Source organism: Microcaecilia unicolor, chromosome 4, assembly GCF_901765095.1.
Source record: "Microcaecilia unicolor chromosome 4, aMicUni1.1, whole genome shotgun sequence".
Lineage (NCBI taxonomy): Eukaryota > Metazoa > Chordata > Amphibia > Gymnophiona > Siphonopidae > Microcaecilia > Microcaecilia unicolor.
This window is the reverse complement of record NC_044034.1, coordinates 155613333-155632433: the sequence shown is the minus strand read 5'-3', so window position 1 is coordinate 155632433 and position 19101 is coordinate 155613333. Positions and strand designations below refer to the sequence as shown.

Sequence of the window (19101 nt, the reverse complement as noted above, 5' to 3'; positions counted from 1 at the left end):
ATTTGGAGGTACCAAATATAGATACAAAGAGCCAGGACCAGGCCTAGAGCCCAGAGTGTTCTTGTACTTATCGATTTAGGGTTCATTGTACTAAGCTGCAGGAAGCACTAGCGCGTGCTTAGCACTGCTTAAGAGGGTTTCCTGACGGATGTTTCAAGGCGTCCACACAAACCACGTGCTACAAAGATTTTTTTATATTTCTGGGAGGGGGTGTGTCTGTGCTAATCAGTAGCACATATACATTGCCTCATGCTAACCAATTAGCACGTGAGACCTTATTGCCTACAAAATAGATGGTGATAAGGGCTCATGTGCCAATTTTTGGTAATGGCCTTGTGCTCAGTGAGTAGCCATTAATTTGGAAAATGGAAAATTGGCCATTTTCCAGCAGCAGTAAAAATGCACGCAGGGAAGACTGCATAACGGCACATAAAGGCTACTTTCTATCGTAGTTTTGTAAAAGGACCCCTTAGTGTTTATTTAGTAATTATTCCTGTAAGCTTTGGAAGAAAGGCAGGAAAGGGGTGATAGCTCAGAAGAAGTAACCGGAAGAAATATTTCTTCATGGAAAGGGTAGTAAATTCATGGAACAGCCTCCCAGTGGAAGTGGCGGAGCCAAAATATCTGAATTCAAGACAGCTTGGGGCAAGTCCATAAGATCTCTAAGGGAGTGACAGGGAGGTTAGATGCCATGGATGGGCAGACTGGATAGGCCATATGGTCTTTATTTGCCTACATTTTTCTGTGTTCTGTATTTTGTGTACACTTTCTCTTACACAGTATTCCCAGAACAGAGCTCCAACCTTTTGCAATATTATCACTAGATCACAGGTACCATTTTGAACCCAGAGAACCTACAGGGCAGGATTGGAGGGGGACCACTCCCACCCTGGCCTATTAAAATAAACTACCAGGGAAATCTCCCATTGAGTCCCAGAGTGGGGGTGGGAGGGTTTGCACTGGGGAAAATTAAAGGGGTTTCCCCCCGGGCCATGCAGGGCAGGATTAACCTTTGGGTGTGTCCTATGCAAATAAGCCTTTTGCCCCCCCCCCCCCCCCATCCTAACATAAATATATAAATATAAAAACAAAATATACCTAACCAATAATAATAGCAGGGCTCCATTTGCAGGAATTTAAAAATGTGTTTGTTTTTTTATTATGAATTTATTTTTGTACACTGCAGTAAATAAATATGGTTAATAAATAATAAAGCCAGCAGAGGAGGATGCAGCAGGTAAGAAGTGTTGGTTGCTGACTCCTCCTGCCGAGTGAAGTACAAAGTGCAAGGGGTATGAAGAATAGACAGATATATATTGGCAACCGTAGCTCTAGTCTCTCCCTCCCTGCCCCCCCCCCCCCAAATTTTTTCATTCTGTCAGCACCTGATTTACAATGGGAAAAAAAATCTGCCTTGGGAGCCAGTGCCATTGAATTAGCACATCTGAGAGGGTCCCTCCTATACATTGGGCCCTAGGCATGTGCCTAGTTTCCCTATGCATTAATCCTGCCCTAGGGCCAAGGTCATGCTAATGGACTGCCTGTAGCGCAGCTGCTCTTAATACCACCTCAATATATACATCATACCCAATGGCAGCTTTCTCCATGACAAGCGCTGCAATCAGTGATGTACAGCCTTTTGTAGCTTTACAATCCCATATACAGATATTAAAGGAGATATTGGGAGAGAGAAGAATCAAATTGTGTCTTACCTGGGGTCTTGCTCTTGGTTCTGTGGAAAAAGGAAAACAGATTACCAGTCAAGGAGATGTACTGTTACTGATCATTTGATACTCTTATTAAACTCAGTTATGGTGACAGCAGCTCTGTCCAGTCTAGATGGACTGCTACAGCCGGTTCTCTTCCTCTGCAGAGAAGAGGAACTAAAGGTAAGAATTGCTACCATTCTAATCACTTTGCTGAACATTTTGTAACGCACTTTAAAATGTTTTAATTACCAGTAAATCAAATCATGAAACTAACCAAAAACCCACCTTTCACTGCCTCCAAGCTTCCTCAGGAGACAGTAATGTTTGAACGTCCTGCATCACGCCTTGCTAACTGTCCTGTTTTGGTGTTGGTGAGCCCTTAGGTTCTCTGAGGTCCTGCAAGGCCTCAGAGGACAGCCGCGCACCCCGAATCTTCACCCGCGGCGACCGCCGTTCACCGAGGGTTGAGCCCCCAGCTGCAGGCGGCCAGCGGGACTGCTGGAACCGCGGGGTGACGGCCGGCCTGGCTGGTAGTCAGCAACACAGTCTCTGAAGGGCAGCTAGCAAGGGTGGCTAGCTGGGAGAAAACACAGTCCCTGAGGTGGCTAGCAAGGACGGCTAGCAGGGAGAAGAACACAGTCTCTGAGGTGGCTAGCAAGGACGGCTAGCAGGAAGAAGAACCCAGTCTCTGAGGTGGCTAGCAAGGACGGCTAGCAGGAAGAAGAACACAGTCTCTGAGGTGGCTAGCAAGGACGGCTAGCGGGAAGAAGAACACAGTCTCTGAGGTGGCTAGCAAGGACGGCTAGCAGGGAGAAGAACACAGTCTCTGAGGTGGCTAGCAAGGACGGCTAGCAGGAAGAAGAACACAGTCTCTGAGGTGGCTAGCAAGGACGGCTAGCGGGAAGAAGAACACAGTCTCTGAGGTGGCTAGCAAGGACGGCTAGCAGGAAGAAGAACACAGTCTCTGAGGTGGCTCTGAAGTCCACTGTGTCGGCTTCTGACATCTGAAACGGAAGCGCTGGACTCTTCCTGCTTCGGGGTTTAAATCCCCCGCTCGTCCATCTCCTGGAAGCAGCTGGAGCCAATCCCCCCGGCCTAGGCAGGCAAGGGAGGTCTGGATTGGCCCGCGTGCCCGGCGGGCGGAGTCTCCTTATCCACGCGCCAATCCGGCGCGAGTAGGCGGGGCTGGCTCGCTGTTCTGCCCCTCGCGAGGGAGACGACGACGCCGGCGCCGCCATCTTGACCGGCGAATCCCCTTCTCCGAGGCCGGCGCTCGCTCCAGCGGATCGCCGGCCTCGGAGCGGCCTGCGGCAGCGCCGGCCTCGTCGGCGGCTTGTCTTCGCCGCCCCGGATCCCGCAGCCTCCGTTGGTCTTCGTCCCCCGCTGGGGGCCCCCAGGTACGGACCCGGAACGGGACACTAACTGCATGCATTTTTAGTGAATGTCCCTGACCCATACATGCCCCTCCCATGGCCATGCTTAAAAATGTATGTGTGTATCTTTATAGAATAGCCCCTAGCAAGATATGTGCATAAATCCAAATTAACGCCAATAATTGTTAGCACTCAATTATTGGCGCTAACAGGCTTGTTACTGAATTACAAATTACTAATAATAGATATGCAATTTCATTTTGTTGTTCTATCAGTATACCATCTGGTCCAGGTGATTTGCTACTCTTATGCCTTGCCTACCAAAATTCGTACTGAAATTAATTATTTGAGGTTTTGGAAAATTACTTAAATCTTGGTTATTTTGCTTATTTACTGGATATTTTTCTTAAGCTGTATTTTATAAAATTGTGGTTTTCATTTTTATATTGAGGCATGTATATCACGTTCCTTCTTATTGTAAAACGTTCTGAGCTTTTGGGTGAAATACAGTAGATAAGATCTGATATGTTATGTTACATTTCATGCACGCCCAAATTTGCGTGCACAGTTTTGAGTGCCATATATAGAATTTGGGGGGAAATGTACTCTTCTGTAAACAGCGCAGGATAAAGGGCAGTGCTAGAGGCAGACAACTGGAACAAATTACCACAGTCTCTACGGCAACAGACAACACTCCAGAACTTCAAATCTGATCTTAAAACCGTGTAACCCCTGTCCTTCCCAGAGGTGAGCCTGAACAACTTTGCCCCTCCTTCTGTGCCTCCTTTCACTGTCCTATCACCTATTACCCCTCCATTCGTGTCTTGTCTCAACCGTCCTCTTTTTATATTTCTAGACTGTAAGCCGCCTAGACGTTTTATACAATGGGCAGGATAGCAAGTTCTGATTAAACTTGAAACTTGAGGGTTAGGATAGACCTGGTAAAATATACTTTGAAATTTTTTTTTGAGATTTTCATGCATTCCTTACCCTGTGTACTTTGCACTTACCTACAGGGTGAAAAGATCCCCACAATACCAGCTATTATGGCATTTTCAAATTTTGAAATTCTGCAGAGGTTTTCCCTTTGAACATCAGCCTGCACGTACAGAGCACCCCTGGGCCTGCAGGCACAACAGGTATTTTAAAACTTAGACTCTATGAGTCTGATTTTACAACACAATACCTAAGTCTTAATCTAAGCTATTTTCTAAAAGCGATACAGGCTCATAGGTGCTTTAGGGTTATGTTTTATGCTTATTTCAGACTTAATATACCGCCTTTCTTTTAAGACCAAGAAGTGTATATAGTCAAAAAAAAGAGGAGGAAAGCAGAAAGGAACTACATAAGCAACAGGAAAGGGAAAAAAAGAACAAAGAAGGCTAAGAGAGCTATGGTGTAGTAACAGGCTGGTAAGTTTATTCCACAGCTCCTCCTACAAATCCCTCATAAGCCAGCAAGAAGAAATGGGAACCTAGAATCAGCCCCCCCCCCCCCCTCTGAAAAAAATAAATCTGAAAGTATAGCTGCATTGTGGGAGAAAAAGACCTCAGAAGCCTTTGCAGAGATTAATATTGAAATCTTTCAGCAGATTAAGCTAAACGTTTCTTTCATTGGTCATATAATCCTTTTTTTTATACAATCCTTTTTTTTCCCTCCCATCCAGTTATATGTTCATCACAATGAAAGTAACATCAGAGTGGAAAATAATGAAACCCCAAAAAACAATCTGACTGCCTTCCGGTTTTCAGTAACTTAGAATCAGTCCCATTAGTGCACAAACACCAATCATACAATGGGGCCCTTTCACTAAAGGAAGTTAAGCCCTAACGAATGCTTAGCACGCAGAAAAATGCTTACTGCAAAATGATTTAAAGTGACAATTCCGCCTTTTCTGTGCGCGATGGGGAAAATTCTATATACAGCATTGAATGTAACGCTCAGCTCCCTTGATGAATTATCAGCGTGAAAAGCGTTCTAATGGATGCAAGGCGCCGAAACGGGACAGAAACAGCATATCTGCACAAAATCCCACTTGCATGCCTATTTATAAAATAGCGCTCATTTCAGCATGCATCTGGAAAGGGGGTGTGGCCATGGGAGGAGCATGGGTGGGCCACGAGCATTCCCTTAAAATGTGTGCAGTGTTATAGAATTCTGGGGATCCACACCCAACTTACATGTGGGGATTTACACCTGGTTTCAGTTGGTGTAACTCTCCGTGCACAAAACTGAGCTCAAATCCTAGTGCTATTTGCTTCTCTGTACAGGGCACTGATCCCAGAAGACCTGCCATAGAATACTATTGAGAGCTGATTTTTCTCAGCACTGAATTTTGAGCACCATTTATAAAATATTTCCTCTAAGCATGTATTAATGAATTTTTAAAAATATTTTTTGGAAGGGTATATGCCCTGGGCAGGGGTGGCACAAGACAATCTGCCCTTCCCTCCCTAATCCCCCTTCCTCAAAATTACCTTTTCTATTTTTTTCTTGTTTTATAAAAGAAGGCAGCGGCAGCGACTCCCATAGGCTGACCTGCCACCAATCTAGTTCCTTCTGTCTACTGCAGAAAGCCTGCCTCTCTGACATAATTTCCTGTTTCCTCAGAGGTGGGCTGCCTGCAGAAGGCAGAGCAGCCTATGGGAGTCGCTGCTGCTGCCTTCATTTAAAAAACAAGAAAAGAAAAGAAAAAGTTAATTTTGAAGGAAGGGGGTTGGGGAGGGAAGGGGGGGGGTGGCGATGCCACCTCACAAGAATGCCACCTGAGGCCCCTGCCTCAGTCAGGTGGCCTAATGGTAGGGCCGCCATTGGTACTGGGTGGGGATGTTAACTATCTAGTGTGTTCCAATAAGTGAGTGCCAACTGATCAATGCAGAATCACTTAGAGCCTCCTAAACAGGAGGCAGTAAGTGCTCCCCTGTTAATTTTTTTGCAGGTCTCATGCACTAATAGAAACATTAGGTGGAACTTGCAAAAAAATAAAAGCCCTATTTTCGGGCAGCACTAAAAATGGTCTTAGCGCGTGGGAAAGTTTTGCATTAAAATGTGCTAAGGCCACTTTCCTACATGTTAATAAATGGGCCCCAGGCGACTTGCAAACTTACATTATAGAAATACTGCTAAGCGTGCACAAAGCACTTACACGTGTGCAAATGGTGCTTACATTTAGGTGCTAAGCTTATACAATTACAGGCTAAGCTTGAGTCACATCTTTTATAAAATGTCTGGATTAAGGGTGGGCAATTAATAAGTTAATAGCATTTTAATGCCGACTGATTTTTTTTTTACGCAGACTCACCCCCTTCTCCCCGTTTTTACCTCAACAACTTGGGCTCCAGATTTTCTCTTCTTCGTCACTGCCTCAAAGTCCTTTTACTTCCCCTGCATGGTGCCAGGCTCTGCAGATACTTGAACCGCACAGTGCAGGAAGTTGGGGAAGTATTGCGGTTTCAAGTCCCAGAGCCCAGCCCTGAGTACGGGAAGTAAAAGGTTTTTGAGGACGTGCGAAAGAAGAGAAAATCTGGAGCCCGAGCCCTGCTGTTGAAGGAAATATGGAGGGGGGGGATGGGTCTCAGTTTAAGAACTCAGTGGGTCATGAGAGAATCTGGGTGATGGCTGGTAGAGGGGCATGAGAGCATTTGGGTGAAGGCTGGGGAGGAAGGAATGAGAGAAAGAAACAAAGAGGGTGGGAGAGACAGAGAGAGATGATTGTGTTCAACAGGAGAGAGCCAGTAGGAAAGGGCGAGAGAAATTACCAAAATGCATCTATATTTAAGTAGGCACCGCCTTGTTAGCATGCAAATTCTATAAAAGGCCTTTGACATGTGTAACAACATCTATAAAATTACCATTGTTAGATCAATGGGGGAAGTGTTTAGTACATAGGTCCCTAAGAGTGATAAACCATCAGACCAATTTACTCTAAAAAATAAAATTGTGGTTTTTGTAATTTCAGAAAAAAAGGCCGCGAGTTCTATGCATTTCCCATTTCCTTATGCCCTGCACCATGAGTCTGGTGCCTGTATATTAAACAATTTTTATTGAACAATCAAATAAAGATACATTCAATATCCAAACACACAAGTCGTTCATAGTTTTGTACAATTACACCCCAATCCCATACCCTCCTTCCCTCCCCCATCCCAAGGTGATAATACCAGTGGTTCCCAAATCTGGTCCTGGAGGCACCCCATCCAGTAAGGTTTTCTGGATACCCACAATGAATATTCATGAGAGAAATTTGCATGCACTGCTTTCACTGTATGCAAATCTCGCTCATTAATATTCATTGTGGATATACTGAAAACCTGCTTGGCTGGGGTGCCTCCAGGACCAGGCTGGGAGCCAGTGGTATATACCATTTACTGAGCCAGTAAGAAACAGATCAATAGTATTCAAATATACAAAAAAACAGAACATCAGACAATCTCCCCCTCCCTCCCCTCCCTCCCCCCCCCCCCCCCCCCCCCCCCCACCAACTACCAACTTCCAAGGATTACTACAACTAATACCAGAAGAGCACAAGTCTGGTGCCTGTAAAGTGAGGGATAGAAGATGGAAAACATATACCTGATCTGTCAGCCTTTCTTATTTTAGTTTTATTGCTCACTGAACAGGTTCATATTTTTCATTTTCCAAAAAGAGGCTTTTTTAAGAAAACAAACCAAATCAGAATGTCCAGTGAATATCACCCCTAACAAAAGACACAGAGTAGAGCAGCTGGTGTAAACCTAGTCAACTTCCTGGACAGACCAGATGGGTCAGGCAGGTCTTTATCTGCCGTCAGTTACTAACTTGCTATTGTCAGAAGGACTGGCTTCCAACCCACCAAACTTTATACACGTTGAGATGAAAGCAGCGCAACCAAACATGACATGTCTACACTAGTGCAAAGAACTAATCAACACTCAACAGCAGGATTCAGCAGCCATTGCCAGAGGAACTCGCATGCTCAGATTCAAACTTACTGAGGTTCATTTTATCTTCCATATAAAAACAGCCAGAGACTCCACATTCACTGCCCTCTGAATCTAAAGGCATGCCATAAAACTTATTATTCAATGTTATTACCATCTGAGCTCAACGATTTCATCATGTAACAAAACAGGCTGGGAGGTCCAACTGAGACCCTCACAGCTCAATAGCTGGAGGTCGACTTTTACCACGAGGTCTCTAGTTTTCTGCTGTTCTGCAGAATCATCCCAGTTTCTCCTACAGCTGTACTTTTATTGATGATATCAGCTTTTCCAGTATCAAGGTGGAGAGAGTTACAGTTCTACACTATATGTGCGTAATGGATATAGTAGACACAAGAGACTTTTAAGCCAAATGGATGGAGTTGAATCAGCAGCTGTCAATATTCTGTGAGTCCAGAGGGAGCTTCTGGTCTCTAGTTGTGCCCTAGTTAATGTAAATAATCATCAAACAAATGTTCCTTTTAATGGTGCTCGGTTTGGAACTTGCACCTGAAAAACTCCCCAGGCTACTTTTGAATGTAGCTATTTGTTGTTGATTGGGCTTGAAGTAACTTCTTAAAATAACACAGACTGTATGGTAAGCCAGTACGGTAAGTCATTCGTTTGCAGAAGGCTGGGAGTGGAACCCCAAAGGCTCTGTACTTTGGGCAAGTCATGTAACCCTCCACTGCTTGAGGCACAAAATTAGATTCAAGCCCTCTAGGGAGAGGAAATACCTAGTATGTCTGAAAGTACTGCCTTGAGCTACTCTATTACTGAAAAGGCGTGCGATAAATCTAAATAAGCAAATCGTCCCAGCTCCAAGTCATGTGGCCGGTTAGAATTCAAAAGCGTACATTTGAGATAGACTTGTTAATTCTTCCCCTGGAAGTCAAGCCGGTACAAGGGTAGGGTGATCCCAGGCCCACCTTCAGCCTTACATCAACTTCAGTTTTCAGGCCCCTTGCCTGTAGGCTCCCCCTCCCCCATGATTTTGATAATTAAACTCGACAATTAAGTTTGTGTGATTGTCAGATCTATTGTTTTGCTTTGAGTGCAGCTGTTTTTTGCTGCCACCCTAGGCAACTGCTTAGTCTTGCCTGATGATTGGGCCTACCCTATCTGTAAGAGACTTTTTCTCATTCAAACAACAAAAACAAGACCTTATTTCAAGATCTCCCTTCAATCAAACCAAACGGCTCCCTCTCACTGGTGCATTTGCTGTTTCCTTCCCACTGCCTTACAAATATCTCTCCTTTAAGAGACTTCAAATTTTAGATGGATAACTGCAGAGCTCACTGTCCTTCAGAAACCCAAGAATGATTTGCTGTCTGACTACTCAGGATACATAGGATGTAAAACCTGGAGACGCTTCTCACTGCATTAGTGGATACCCTGTCCTCATGCAAGCCGGTCTAAACTGCTATGAAACTTTTGAGACTAGAGGAGATTAGAGGGGGTAACCTTAATGGAGCAGCAGGTGCAATCCTAGCCATCTTCCTGGACAGACCAGATGAGCCACACAGGTCTTTACCTGCTGTCAGTTACTAAGTTGCTATTGTCACAAGGACTGGCCTCTAACCCGCTAAACTTTATAAGCGTGTGTTGAGATGGAAGTGCCGAGGAGGAGGAGTCAAGATGGCAGCCTGACCGTTTGACTGTCTCTCGAGTCGGTTGCTGTTTGTTTGCAAACTTGTTCTTCAATGCCTCATACGAAAAGAAAAGGATTGGTGAAAGGCCCACTGCCGCTGGCAAGAACATCATCCCCAATTCAGCAACCGATTGATAGATATATAACGGCGAGTTTACAAGTAGCGGGTGAGGTTCAGCCATTGTTGAGTGCCGAAGGAGGAGCTTCGACTCTCTGGGCAATTTAAACATCTTTGTGGCCCCCCCCCCCCCCCCCCGAGCTTAATCCTCCACTGTGTCCTGCTCAAGCTGGGAGAAATGCAGGAGACCTGACTGACTCGGAAGTCGAAGAAATCAGGACTCCATTCGGCAGTGCACAAACTCAGCGTGCAAGGAGAGAGAACAAGGACTTATTAACTCCCACGGAGATTAACCTCAAGACTATTTGGAAGTCTTTAAAAGATTTGACTGAAATGATTACAAAAACAGCTCAAGATACATCAGTAATTGTGAGTAAAGTTGACCTTTTAACTCAAGCTTTGGAGAATACTAAGCAAGAATCTAAGAATCAGATTACGCAGATTCAACAAGATATGAAAGACATTAAAAACACTGAGGAAGCGCTGATAAAAAATAAAATTATTATAAACAGGAAAATCGAACAAATGGAAAACTTTAATAGACAGTTGAACTTAAGAATTCTTAATTCTCCTGTGGTGGAAGATATAAGTCAGATGCAATTATTTAGAAAATATCTAATAGAAGTGTTAGCTTATCCAAACTCAGCTATTCCTCCAGTGAATAAAATATATTACCTTCCACCGCGGTCATTAACTGGAACAGAATTTTCAAAAATGGAAAATGTACCAACTGAACCATTGAATATATCAGCTTTATTAGAAGATTCCCTTTCTGATGTCACCCAGCGAAGAACTTTAACTGCGTCTTTTCTATTTGAGCAAGATTTTAATTCGATTATGAAATTATACGTCAAAAATTCATTAAAAAAATTTGTGGACAAAGGATCTGGCTCTTGTATGATGTCACAAAATCAACACAAGATAGAAGAAAGAGAGTCTTGGTTTTAAGAGAAGAAACAAAAAAAATTGGGGCAACATTTTCATTAGTATATCCATGTAAATGTTTGATAAACTTTACAGGGACAAAATATATCTTTTTTGAACCAGATCAGCTTCAAGTTTTTCTAGATAATAAGAAGATTCCGGATAACCTAGAAGTTAAAGAATAAGATTTCTGATTAAGATTAGAAGAATGTGAACTTGCCAGACCATTTTCTTTAATTGATGTATTAATATAATATCTCCTCATTTATAAAACCTTCCTCCTCCCTGCTTTTTCTTCTTTTTGTGGTCTAAGAAAGTGATTGATTGTAGATAAATATATTTTTCTTAATCTTAGTTCTTTTTGTTTTCCTTGTATTGTATTAGATTACAGTCATCTCTGTATTACTGTTTGCAAGTGCCCCTTGTAAAAAGAAAGATTGTAAATAAACATAAATATATATAGCGATGGAAGTGCCACACACTTAACCAATGTGACATATCTACACTAGTGCAAAGAACCAATCAAAAGCAGGATTCAGCAGCTGCACACCAGAGGAGTCACAGTTACTGAGCTTCATTTCAACTTCCATACTGTAATGAATTAAAATAGCCAGTGATCCCCCCCCCCCCCCACCCCCAGTGATGATTCCCTCCAGAACACCGTAGTCCAAACCCACACTAGAGGACATGAATTGAGGTCGAAGGGGAGCAGGCTCAGGAGTAATGTCAGGAAGAATGTTTTCACGGAAAGGGTGGTAGATACATGGAATGCCCTCCCGCGGGAGGTGGTGGAGATGAAAACAGTAATGGAATTCAAACGTGTGTGGGATAAACAGAAAGGAGTCCTGTTTAGAAGGAATGGATCTATGGAATCTATGGATTCTGTTCAATATATTTGTGAGTGACATTGCCGAAGAGTTAGAAGGTAAAGTTTGCCTATTTGCGGATGATACTAAGATCTGTAATAGAGTGGACACCCAAGAGGGAGTGGAAAACATGAAAAAGGACCTACGGAAGCTAGAAGAATGGTCTAAGGTTTGGCAATTAAAATTCAATGCGAAGAAATGCAAAGTGATGCACTTAGGGAGTAGAAATCCACGGGAGACATATGTGTTAGGCGGGGAGAGTCTGATAGGTACGGATGGGGAGAGGGATCTTGGGGTGATAGTAACTGAGGATTTGAAGGCGACGAAACAGTGTGACAAGGCGGTGGCCCTAGCTAGAAGGTTGTTAGGCTGTATAGAGAGAGGTGTGACCAGCAGAAGAAAGGGGGTGTTGATGCCCCTGTATAAGTCGTTGGTGAGGCCCCACCTGGAATATTGTGTTCAGTTCTGGAGGCCGTATCTTGTTAAGGATGTAAAAAGAATTGAAGCGGTGCAAAGAAAAGCTACGAGAATGGTATGGGATTTGCGTTACAAGACGTATGAGGAGAGACTTGCGGACCTGAACATGTATACTCTGGAGGAAAGGAGAAACAGGGGTGATATGATACAGACGTTCAAATATTTGAAAGGTATTACTCTGCAAACTAACCTTTTCCAGAGATGCGAAGGCAGTAGAACGAGCGGACATGAAATGAGATTGAAGGGAGGCAGACTCAAGAAAAATGTCAGGAAGTATTTTTTCACGGAGAGAGTAGTGGATGCTTGGAATGCCCTCCCGCGGGAGGTGGTGGAAACGAAAACGGTAACGGAATTCAAACATGCGTGGGATAAACATAAAGGAATCCTGCTCAGAAGGAATGGATCCTAAGGAGCCTAGACGAGATTGGGTGGCAAAGCCGGTGGCGGGAGACGGAGATGGTGCTGGGCAGACTTATACGGTCTGTGCCAGAGCCGGTGGTGGGAGGTGGGACTGGTGGTTTGGAGGCGGGGATAGTGCTGGGCAGACTTATACGGTCTGTGCCCGGAAAAGGACAGGTACAAATCAAGGTAAGGTATACACAAAAAGTAGCACATGTGAGTTTATCTTGTTGGGCAGACTGGATGGGCCGTGCAGGTCTTTTTCTGCCGTCATCTACTATGTTACTACTTATCATTTCTAAAGTGCTACTAGACGTACGCAGCGCTGTACACGAACATGAAGAGACAGTCCCTGCCCGACACAGCTTACAATCTAATTAGGACAGACAAACAGGACAAACAAGAGATAAGGGAATATTAAAGTGAGGATGATAAAATAAGGGTTCTGAACAAGTGAATAAGGGTTAGGATTTAAAAGCAGCATCAAAAAGGTGGGCTTTTAGCTTAGATTTGAAGATGGCCAGAGATGGAGCTTGACGTACCGGCTCAGGAAGTCTATTCCAGGCATATGGTGCAGCAAGATAAACGGAACAGAGTCTGGAGTTAGCAGTGGAGGAGAAGGGTGCAGATAAGAGAGATTTACCCAGTGAACGGAGTTCCCGGGGAGGAATGTAGGAGGAGATGAGAGTGGAGAGGTACTGAAGAGCTGCAGAGTGAATGCACTTATAGGTCAATAAGAGGAGTTTGAACTGTATGTGGAAACGGATAGGAAGCCAGTGAAGTGACTTGAGGAGAGGGCTAATATGAGCATAACGACACTGGCGCAATATTAGTCGTGCAGCAGAATTTTGAACAGATTGAAGAGGAGAGAGATGGCTAAGCGGGAGACCTGTAAGAAGCAAGTTACAATAGTCTAAGCGAGAGGTGATAAGAGTGTGGATGAGGGTTCTGATAGTGTGCTCAGAAAGGAAAGGGCGAATTTTGGTGATATTATAGAGAAAGAAATGACAGGTTTTAGCAGTTTGCTGAAACATGTGCAGAGAAGGAGAGGGAGGAGTCGAAGATGACCCCAAGGTTATGAGCTGATGAGACAGGAAGGATGAGAGTGTTATTCACAGAAATAGAGAATGGGGGAGGAGGAGAGGTTGGTTTAGGGGGAAAGATAAGAAGCTCAGTCTTGGTCATGTTTAGTTTCAGATGGCGCTGAGACATCCAGGCAACAATGTCAGACAGGCAGACTGATACTTTGGCCTGGATTTCGGCTGAGATTTCTGGTGTGGAGAGGTAGATCTGGGAGTCATCAGCGTAAAGATGATATTGAAAACCATGGGATGAGATCAGAGTACCAAGGGAAGAAGTATAGATGGAGAAAAGAAGAGGTCCCAGGACAGATCCCTGAGGTACACCAACTGACAGTGGGATAGAAGTAGAGGAGGATCCACTAGAGTATACACTAAAGGTACGCTGGGAGAGATAAGAAGAAAACCAGAAAAGAACAGAGCCCTGAAATCCAAGTGAGGACAGCGTATCAAGGAGCAGGCTGTGATCAACAGTGTCAAAAGGAGCAGATAGATCTGGCCAGGAACAGATCATTGGAGTCTTTAGCAAGTGCTGTTTCGGTTGAATGAAGGGCGTGAAAGCCAGATTGAAGTGGATCAAGAATAGCTTGAGATGAAAGAAAGTCAAGGCAATGGCGGTGAACAGCACGTTCAAGTATCTTGGATAGGAAAGGGAGGAGGGAGATGGGGCGATAGTTGGAAGGACAGGTAGGGTCCAATGACGGTTTTTTAAGGAGTGGTGTGACTTCGGCATGTTTGAAGGCATCAGGAACAGTCGCAGTGGACAGTGAAAGATTGAGGATATGACAGATAAAAGGGATGACAGTAGGAGAGATAGTGTTAAGTAGATGGGTGGGAATAGGATCAGAGGAACAGGTAGGTGAACAGGTAGGCAGTTTTGAGGAGGAATAAGATGTGTAGTTTCCTCTTCAGTGATTTCAGAAAAGGAAGAAAAGGAGGCAGGGGTTGGAGGGTTGAGAGAATGGACTGAGAATGGACTAAGGGAAGGAGAGGTGGAGGTGACCTGGTTGAGAATTCAAGTTTAATCTTGTGAACCTTATCATGAAAGTACTCAGCCAGAGTCTGGGGGGTAAGTGAAGGGGGGGTTGGAGGTGAAAGCACTTTGAAGAGAGAGTTCAGTGTGGCAAAGAGACGTAGAGGGTTTGAGCCAAGAGAATTTGTCAACTGGATGTAATAATCCTGTTTGGCAAGTAAAAGAGCAGACTGGAAGGAGGTCAGCAAGAATTTGAAATGTAAGAAGTCAGAATGGGCACAGGATTTCAGCCAAAGGAATTCGGCAGAGCGGGCACAGGAATGTAGGTAGCGGATTCTAGAGGTCAGCCAAGGCTGGCGTTTGGTATGTTTTACAGAACGGGGAATGGGTGGAGCTAGAGTATCCAGAGCAGAGGAGAGAATAGTATTATAGGAAGAGACAGCCTCATTGACAGACTTGGATAACATAGTGGTAGAGAAGAGATTTGAAACACTGGAGGACAGAGTAGAATGGTCAATAGCCTGAAGATTCCTAAATGTATTGGTTAAGATTGGACAGGACTGAAGAGGAGGGTTTTTAAGTGTGAAAGTTATCAGATGATGGTCAGAGAGGGGAAGAGTTGAGGCACAGAAACTGGAGAGTGAGCAGTTTGAGAAGAGGATAAGATCAAGACAGTGGCTATTCTGGTGAGTGGGGGCAGTGGAGCACAGTTGAAGATTGAAAGAGGATGTTAAAGCAAGAAACTGAGAAGCATAAGAGTCAGAGGGATCATTAGCATGAATGTTAAAATCCCCAAGAATGAGGGAAGGAGATGAAGGTTCAAGAAAGAAGGAAAGCCAGGCATCAAAGTCAGTGAGAAAGGAAGAAAGGGACTTATCAGGGGGTCGATAAATGACTGCTACTCGGAGAGGCAGAGGAGCAAATAGACAGATGGAGTGGACTTCGAAGGAAGAAAAACAGTGAGACTGAGGTGGAAGAAGAGGTTGAAATCTACAAGAGGGTGAAAGTAGTAGCCCGACATCAGCTCCACGGCAAACCAATTGAGGAGTATGGGAGAAAGATAACCTCCATGGCATAGGGCCGCGACTGAAGCAGAGTCTTCAGGGTAAAGCCAAGTTTCAGTTAGGGCAAGCAGATGGAGAGTACGAGAGATAAAGAGGTCATGGATGTAGGAAAGTTTGTTACAGACAGAGCGGGCATTCCACAGAGCGCAAGAGAAAGGCAGGGAAGAAGGGGGGAAGGAGAGGAACAGAAATTAGATTGGAGATATCACTGTGTGACCTGCACAAATAGGATGAGAGCTGATATGGAGGACCAGAATTGGGATTAATGTCCCCAGCGGAGAGCAGAAGGAGCAAAAGAGTACGGAGAAGAGTAGGAGAGGACAGCGACGAAGGCGAGACGTACTCAGACAGAAAGGAGATGGATGAATGGAAGGAAGGAAATGTTGAACGTTGAGAGTTGAGAAAAAAAGAGATTGTGATATGATGAATACAGAGGGTGGACAATGTGTTCCTGCAGTGTACAGTAGTTTCAGATGGAGAAACAGATTAGGAAGGGACAGTACCAAGAAGAAAAAGTGTACCTAGAGCGGAGGCTTTGAGTGAATCAGAGTGGACCTGGGAGTCACCCCGGAGAATGCTGTAAAGGATATGCAGATGAGCTGCAAGTCCTCCACAGCACATGAAAGGCAGCTGGTGGTAGAGCTGGGTATCTCTCAGCTGAGAAAAGGCTTACCAGGGGTTAGGCCGAAGCCAGCATTCCTCCCCCTGAGGGTCGCCTAATCCAGAGATTGGGTGGCAACGCCGGTAATTGGGAAGCAAAACTGGTGCTGGACAGACTTCTACGATCTACGCCCTGATCGTAACTGGATATGGAAAGTTCAAGAACAGCGCTGGGCAGACTTTTACGGTCTGTGCCCTGAGAAAGGCAAGGACAAATCAAACGTGTATAAATATAAAGTATCACATACCATGTAAAATGAGTTTATCTTGTTGGGCAGACTGGATGGACCGTACAGGTCTTTATCTGCCGTCATTTACTATGTTACTGTGTTACACTCATTACCTGCCCTCTAAACTAACAGCATGCCATAATACCCACTGTTCAGGAAATGTAGATAGAACAAATAGCAAAAATGGTCAATATAATTCTATTTTTTCCAAATAAGAGGGAGAATTTCCTGACTGAGAAAGGAGACCTGGCAAGCCTTCACTCCCTTCACTCCCTTCACTTTAGGCAGGAAAGTGTGACATCAACCACCAGCAGAACATGCTCTAAGATGAGCTAAGGGACAGAAATATCCTGGCAAGGGATGAGATGGAGGCAGGAATACAGAGCAGGGGGTTTCCATGCAGTCTCTCTTCACACCTCTCTGTGGACCACGATCTCACAGTTGGCATTGGATGCTGGCAGCAGGGGCAGGATAGGGGTGAACATTTTTTTTATGGAGAGCACCATCAAAGGAAAAGCTAATCATGGGACACGTTTTGAGTTATTTAATACAATATCCAAGAAACAGCAGAAGTAAACAGATCTTGTGTGCAAATGAGAGGAAGTGTGTGGGTGGTTAGTTCTGGGCAAGGGAGAGCTGTTTCGGCTTCATAAATAGCTCTCCTTGAATACAAGGCTTGACAGCTCATAACACTTTCTCTTTTATGGATTTTGATATTCCCATTCTCCTACCTCAAGGATGTCTATTTAAAATAAATATCTATTTATTGCTCCATATTTAGATACAGAGACGATATTGAGGTCATGTATATTACACACACACACACACACACACAAATGCCACAGATGATTGATCTATTTATCAGTATAATGATTACAGCTGGAAGTGGTATTCTTCTGTTGGGAAGCTTTATCTATATTTTTATTAAAAATTTCTATACTGCTTTACAAATAAATTGTCTGGTTCTAAGTGGTTCACATAAAATCACATTCATAAAAAAGTCAAACATAAAAATGCTCAAATTGTATACATACAGAAAGAATCAGACCCCGTTTAAGAAACATGGCCACCAATATTGCTGAAAATTCATTGTGTTGTAAAAACACACGTCTTCAATTAGCATTATTCACCAGCTGTATTTCCTTTGGCAAATTATTTCACCATAAAGGTGCCATCACTGAAAACATCCTCAATCCTAAATTTTTCACCTCTAACCTGATCTGTAACCTACATAAGTGTTGCCATATTGGGACAGACCGAAAGTCCATCAAGCCCAGTATCCTGTTTCCAACAGTGGCCAATCCAGGTCACAAGTACCTGGCAAGATCCCAAAACAGTACAATACATTTTATGCTACTCATCCCAGAAATAAGCAGTGGATTTTCCCAAGTCCATTTTAATAATGGCTTATGGACTTTTATTTTAGGAAGCTATCCAAACCTTTTTAAACCACGCTAAACTAACCGCTTTTACCACATTCTTTGGCAAAGAATTCCAGAGTTTAATTACACATTAAGTGAAGAAATATTTTCTCTGATTCATTTTAAATTTACTACTTTGTAGCTTCATTGCATGCCCCCTAGTCCTAGTATTTTTTAAAAGAGTAAACAAGCAATTTAAGTCTACCCGTTCCACTCCACTCAGTATTTTATATACCTCTACCTTATCTCCCCTCAGCCATCTTTTTTCTAAGCTGAAGAGCCCAAGCCGTTTCACCCTTTCCTCATAGAGCAGTTATCTCTCCCCTTTATCATTTTTGTCGCCCTTCTCTGTACCTTTTCTAATTCCATTACCTCTTTTTGAGATGCGGTGACCAGAATTGCACACAGTATTCAAAGTACGGTCGCACCATGGAGCGATACAAAGACATTATAATGTCCTTGTTTTTATCTTCCATTCCTTTCCTAATAATACCTAACATTCAATTTGCTTTGTTTGCTGCCTAGATCCTTTTCCTGGTCGGTGACTCGTAACGTGGAACCTTGCATCATGTACCTATATTTCGGGTTCCTCTTTCCTACATGCATCACTTTGCACTTGCTCACATTAAACATCATCTGCCATTTGGATGCCCAGTCTCCCAGTCTTGTAAGGTCATCTTGCAATTTTTCACAATCCTCTTGTGATTTAACAACTTTGAATAACTTTGTGTCATCAGCAAATTTAATTACCTCACTAGTTATTCCCATATGTAGATCATTTATACATATGTTAAAAAGCAGCGGTCCCAACACAGTACCCTTCTCCATTGAGAATACTGACCATTTAACCCTACTCTCTGTTTTCTATCCTTTAACGAGTTTTTAAACTCCTATCCCATGACTTTCCAATTTCCTCTGGAGTCTTTCATGTGGTACTTTGTCAAATGCCTTTTGAAAATCCAGATATACAATATCGACTGGTCCACCTTTATCCACATGTTCATTCACCCCTTCAAAGAAATGTAGTAGATTGGTGAGGCAAGATTTCCCTTCACTAAATCCATGTTGACTTTGTCTCAGTAATCCATGCTTTTGAATATGCTCTGTAATTTTGTTCTTTATAATAGTCTCTGCCATTTTGCCCAGCACCGATGTTAGGCTCACCGGTCTGCAATTTCCCGAATCATCTCTAGAACCCT

The 19101-nt window shown here is 43.7% G+C and overlaps 1 protein-coding gene across 2 annotated transcripts in view; it reads right to left on the bottom strand.

Annotated features, from left to right (window-relative positions):
• Nucleotides 1-19101, bottom strand: part of TRIM44 (tripartite motif containing 44) — a 149746-nt gene that overhangs the window by 63620 nt on the left and 67025 nt on the right. For both annotated transcript variants that reach the window (XM_030200798.1, XM_030200799.1), the window contains exon 4: nt 1713-1732. In XM_030200798.1, the coding sequence (XP_030056658.1) occupies nt 1713-1732 (20 nt within the window). The remainder of the gene's footprint in view (nt 1-1712; nt 1733-19101) is intronic.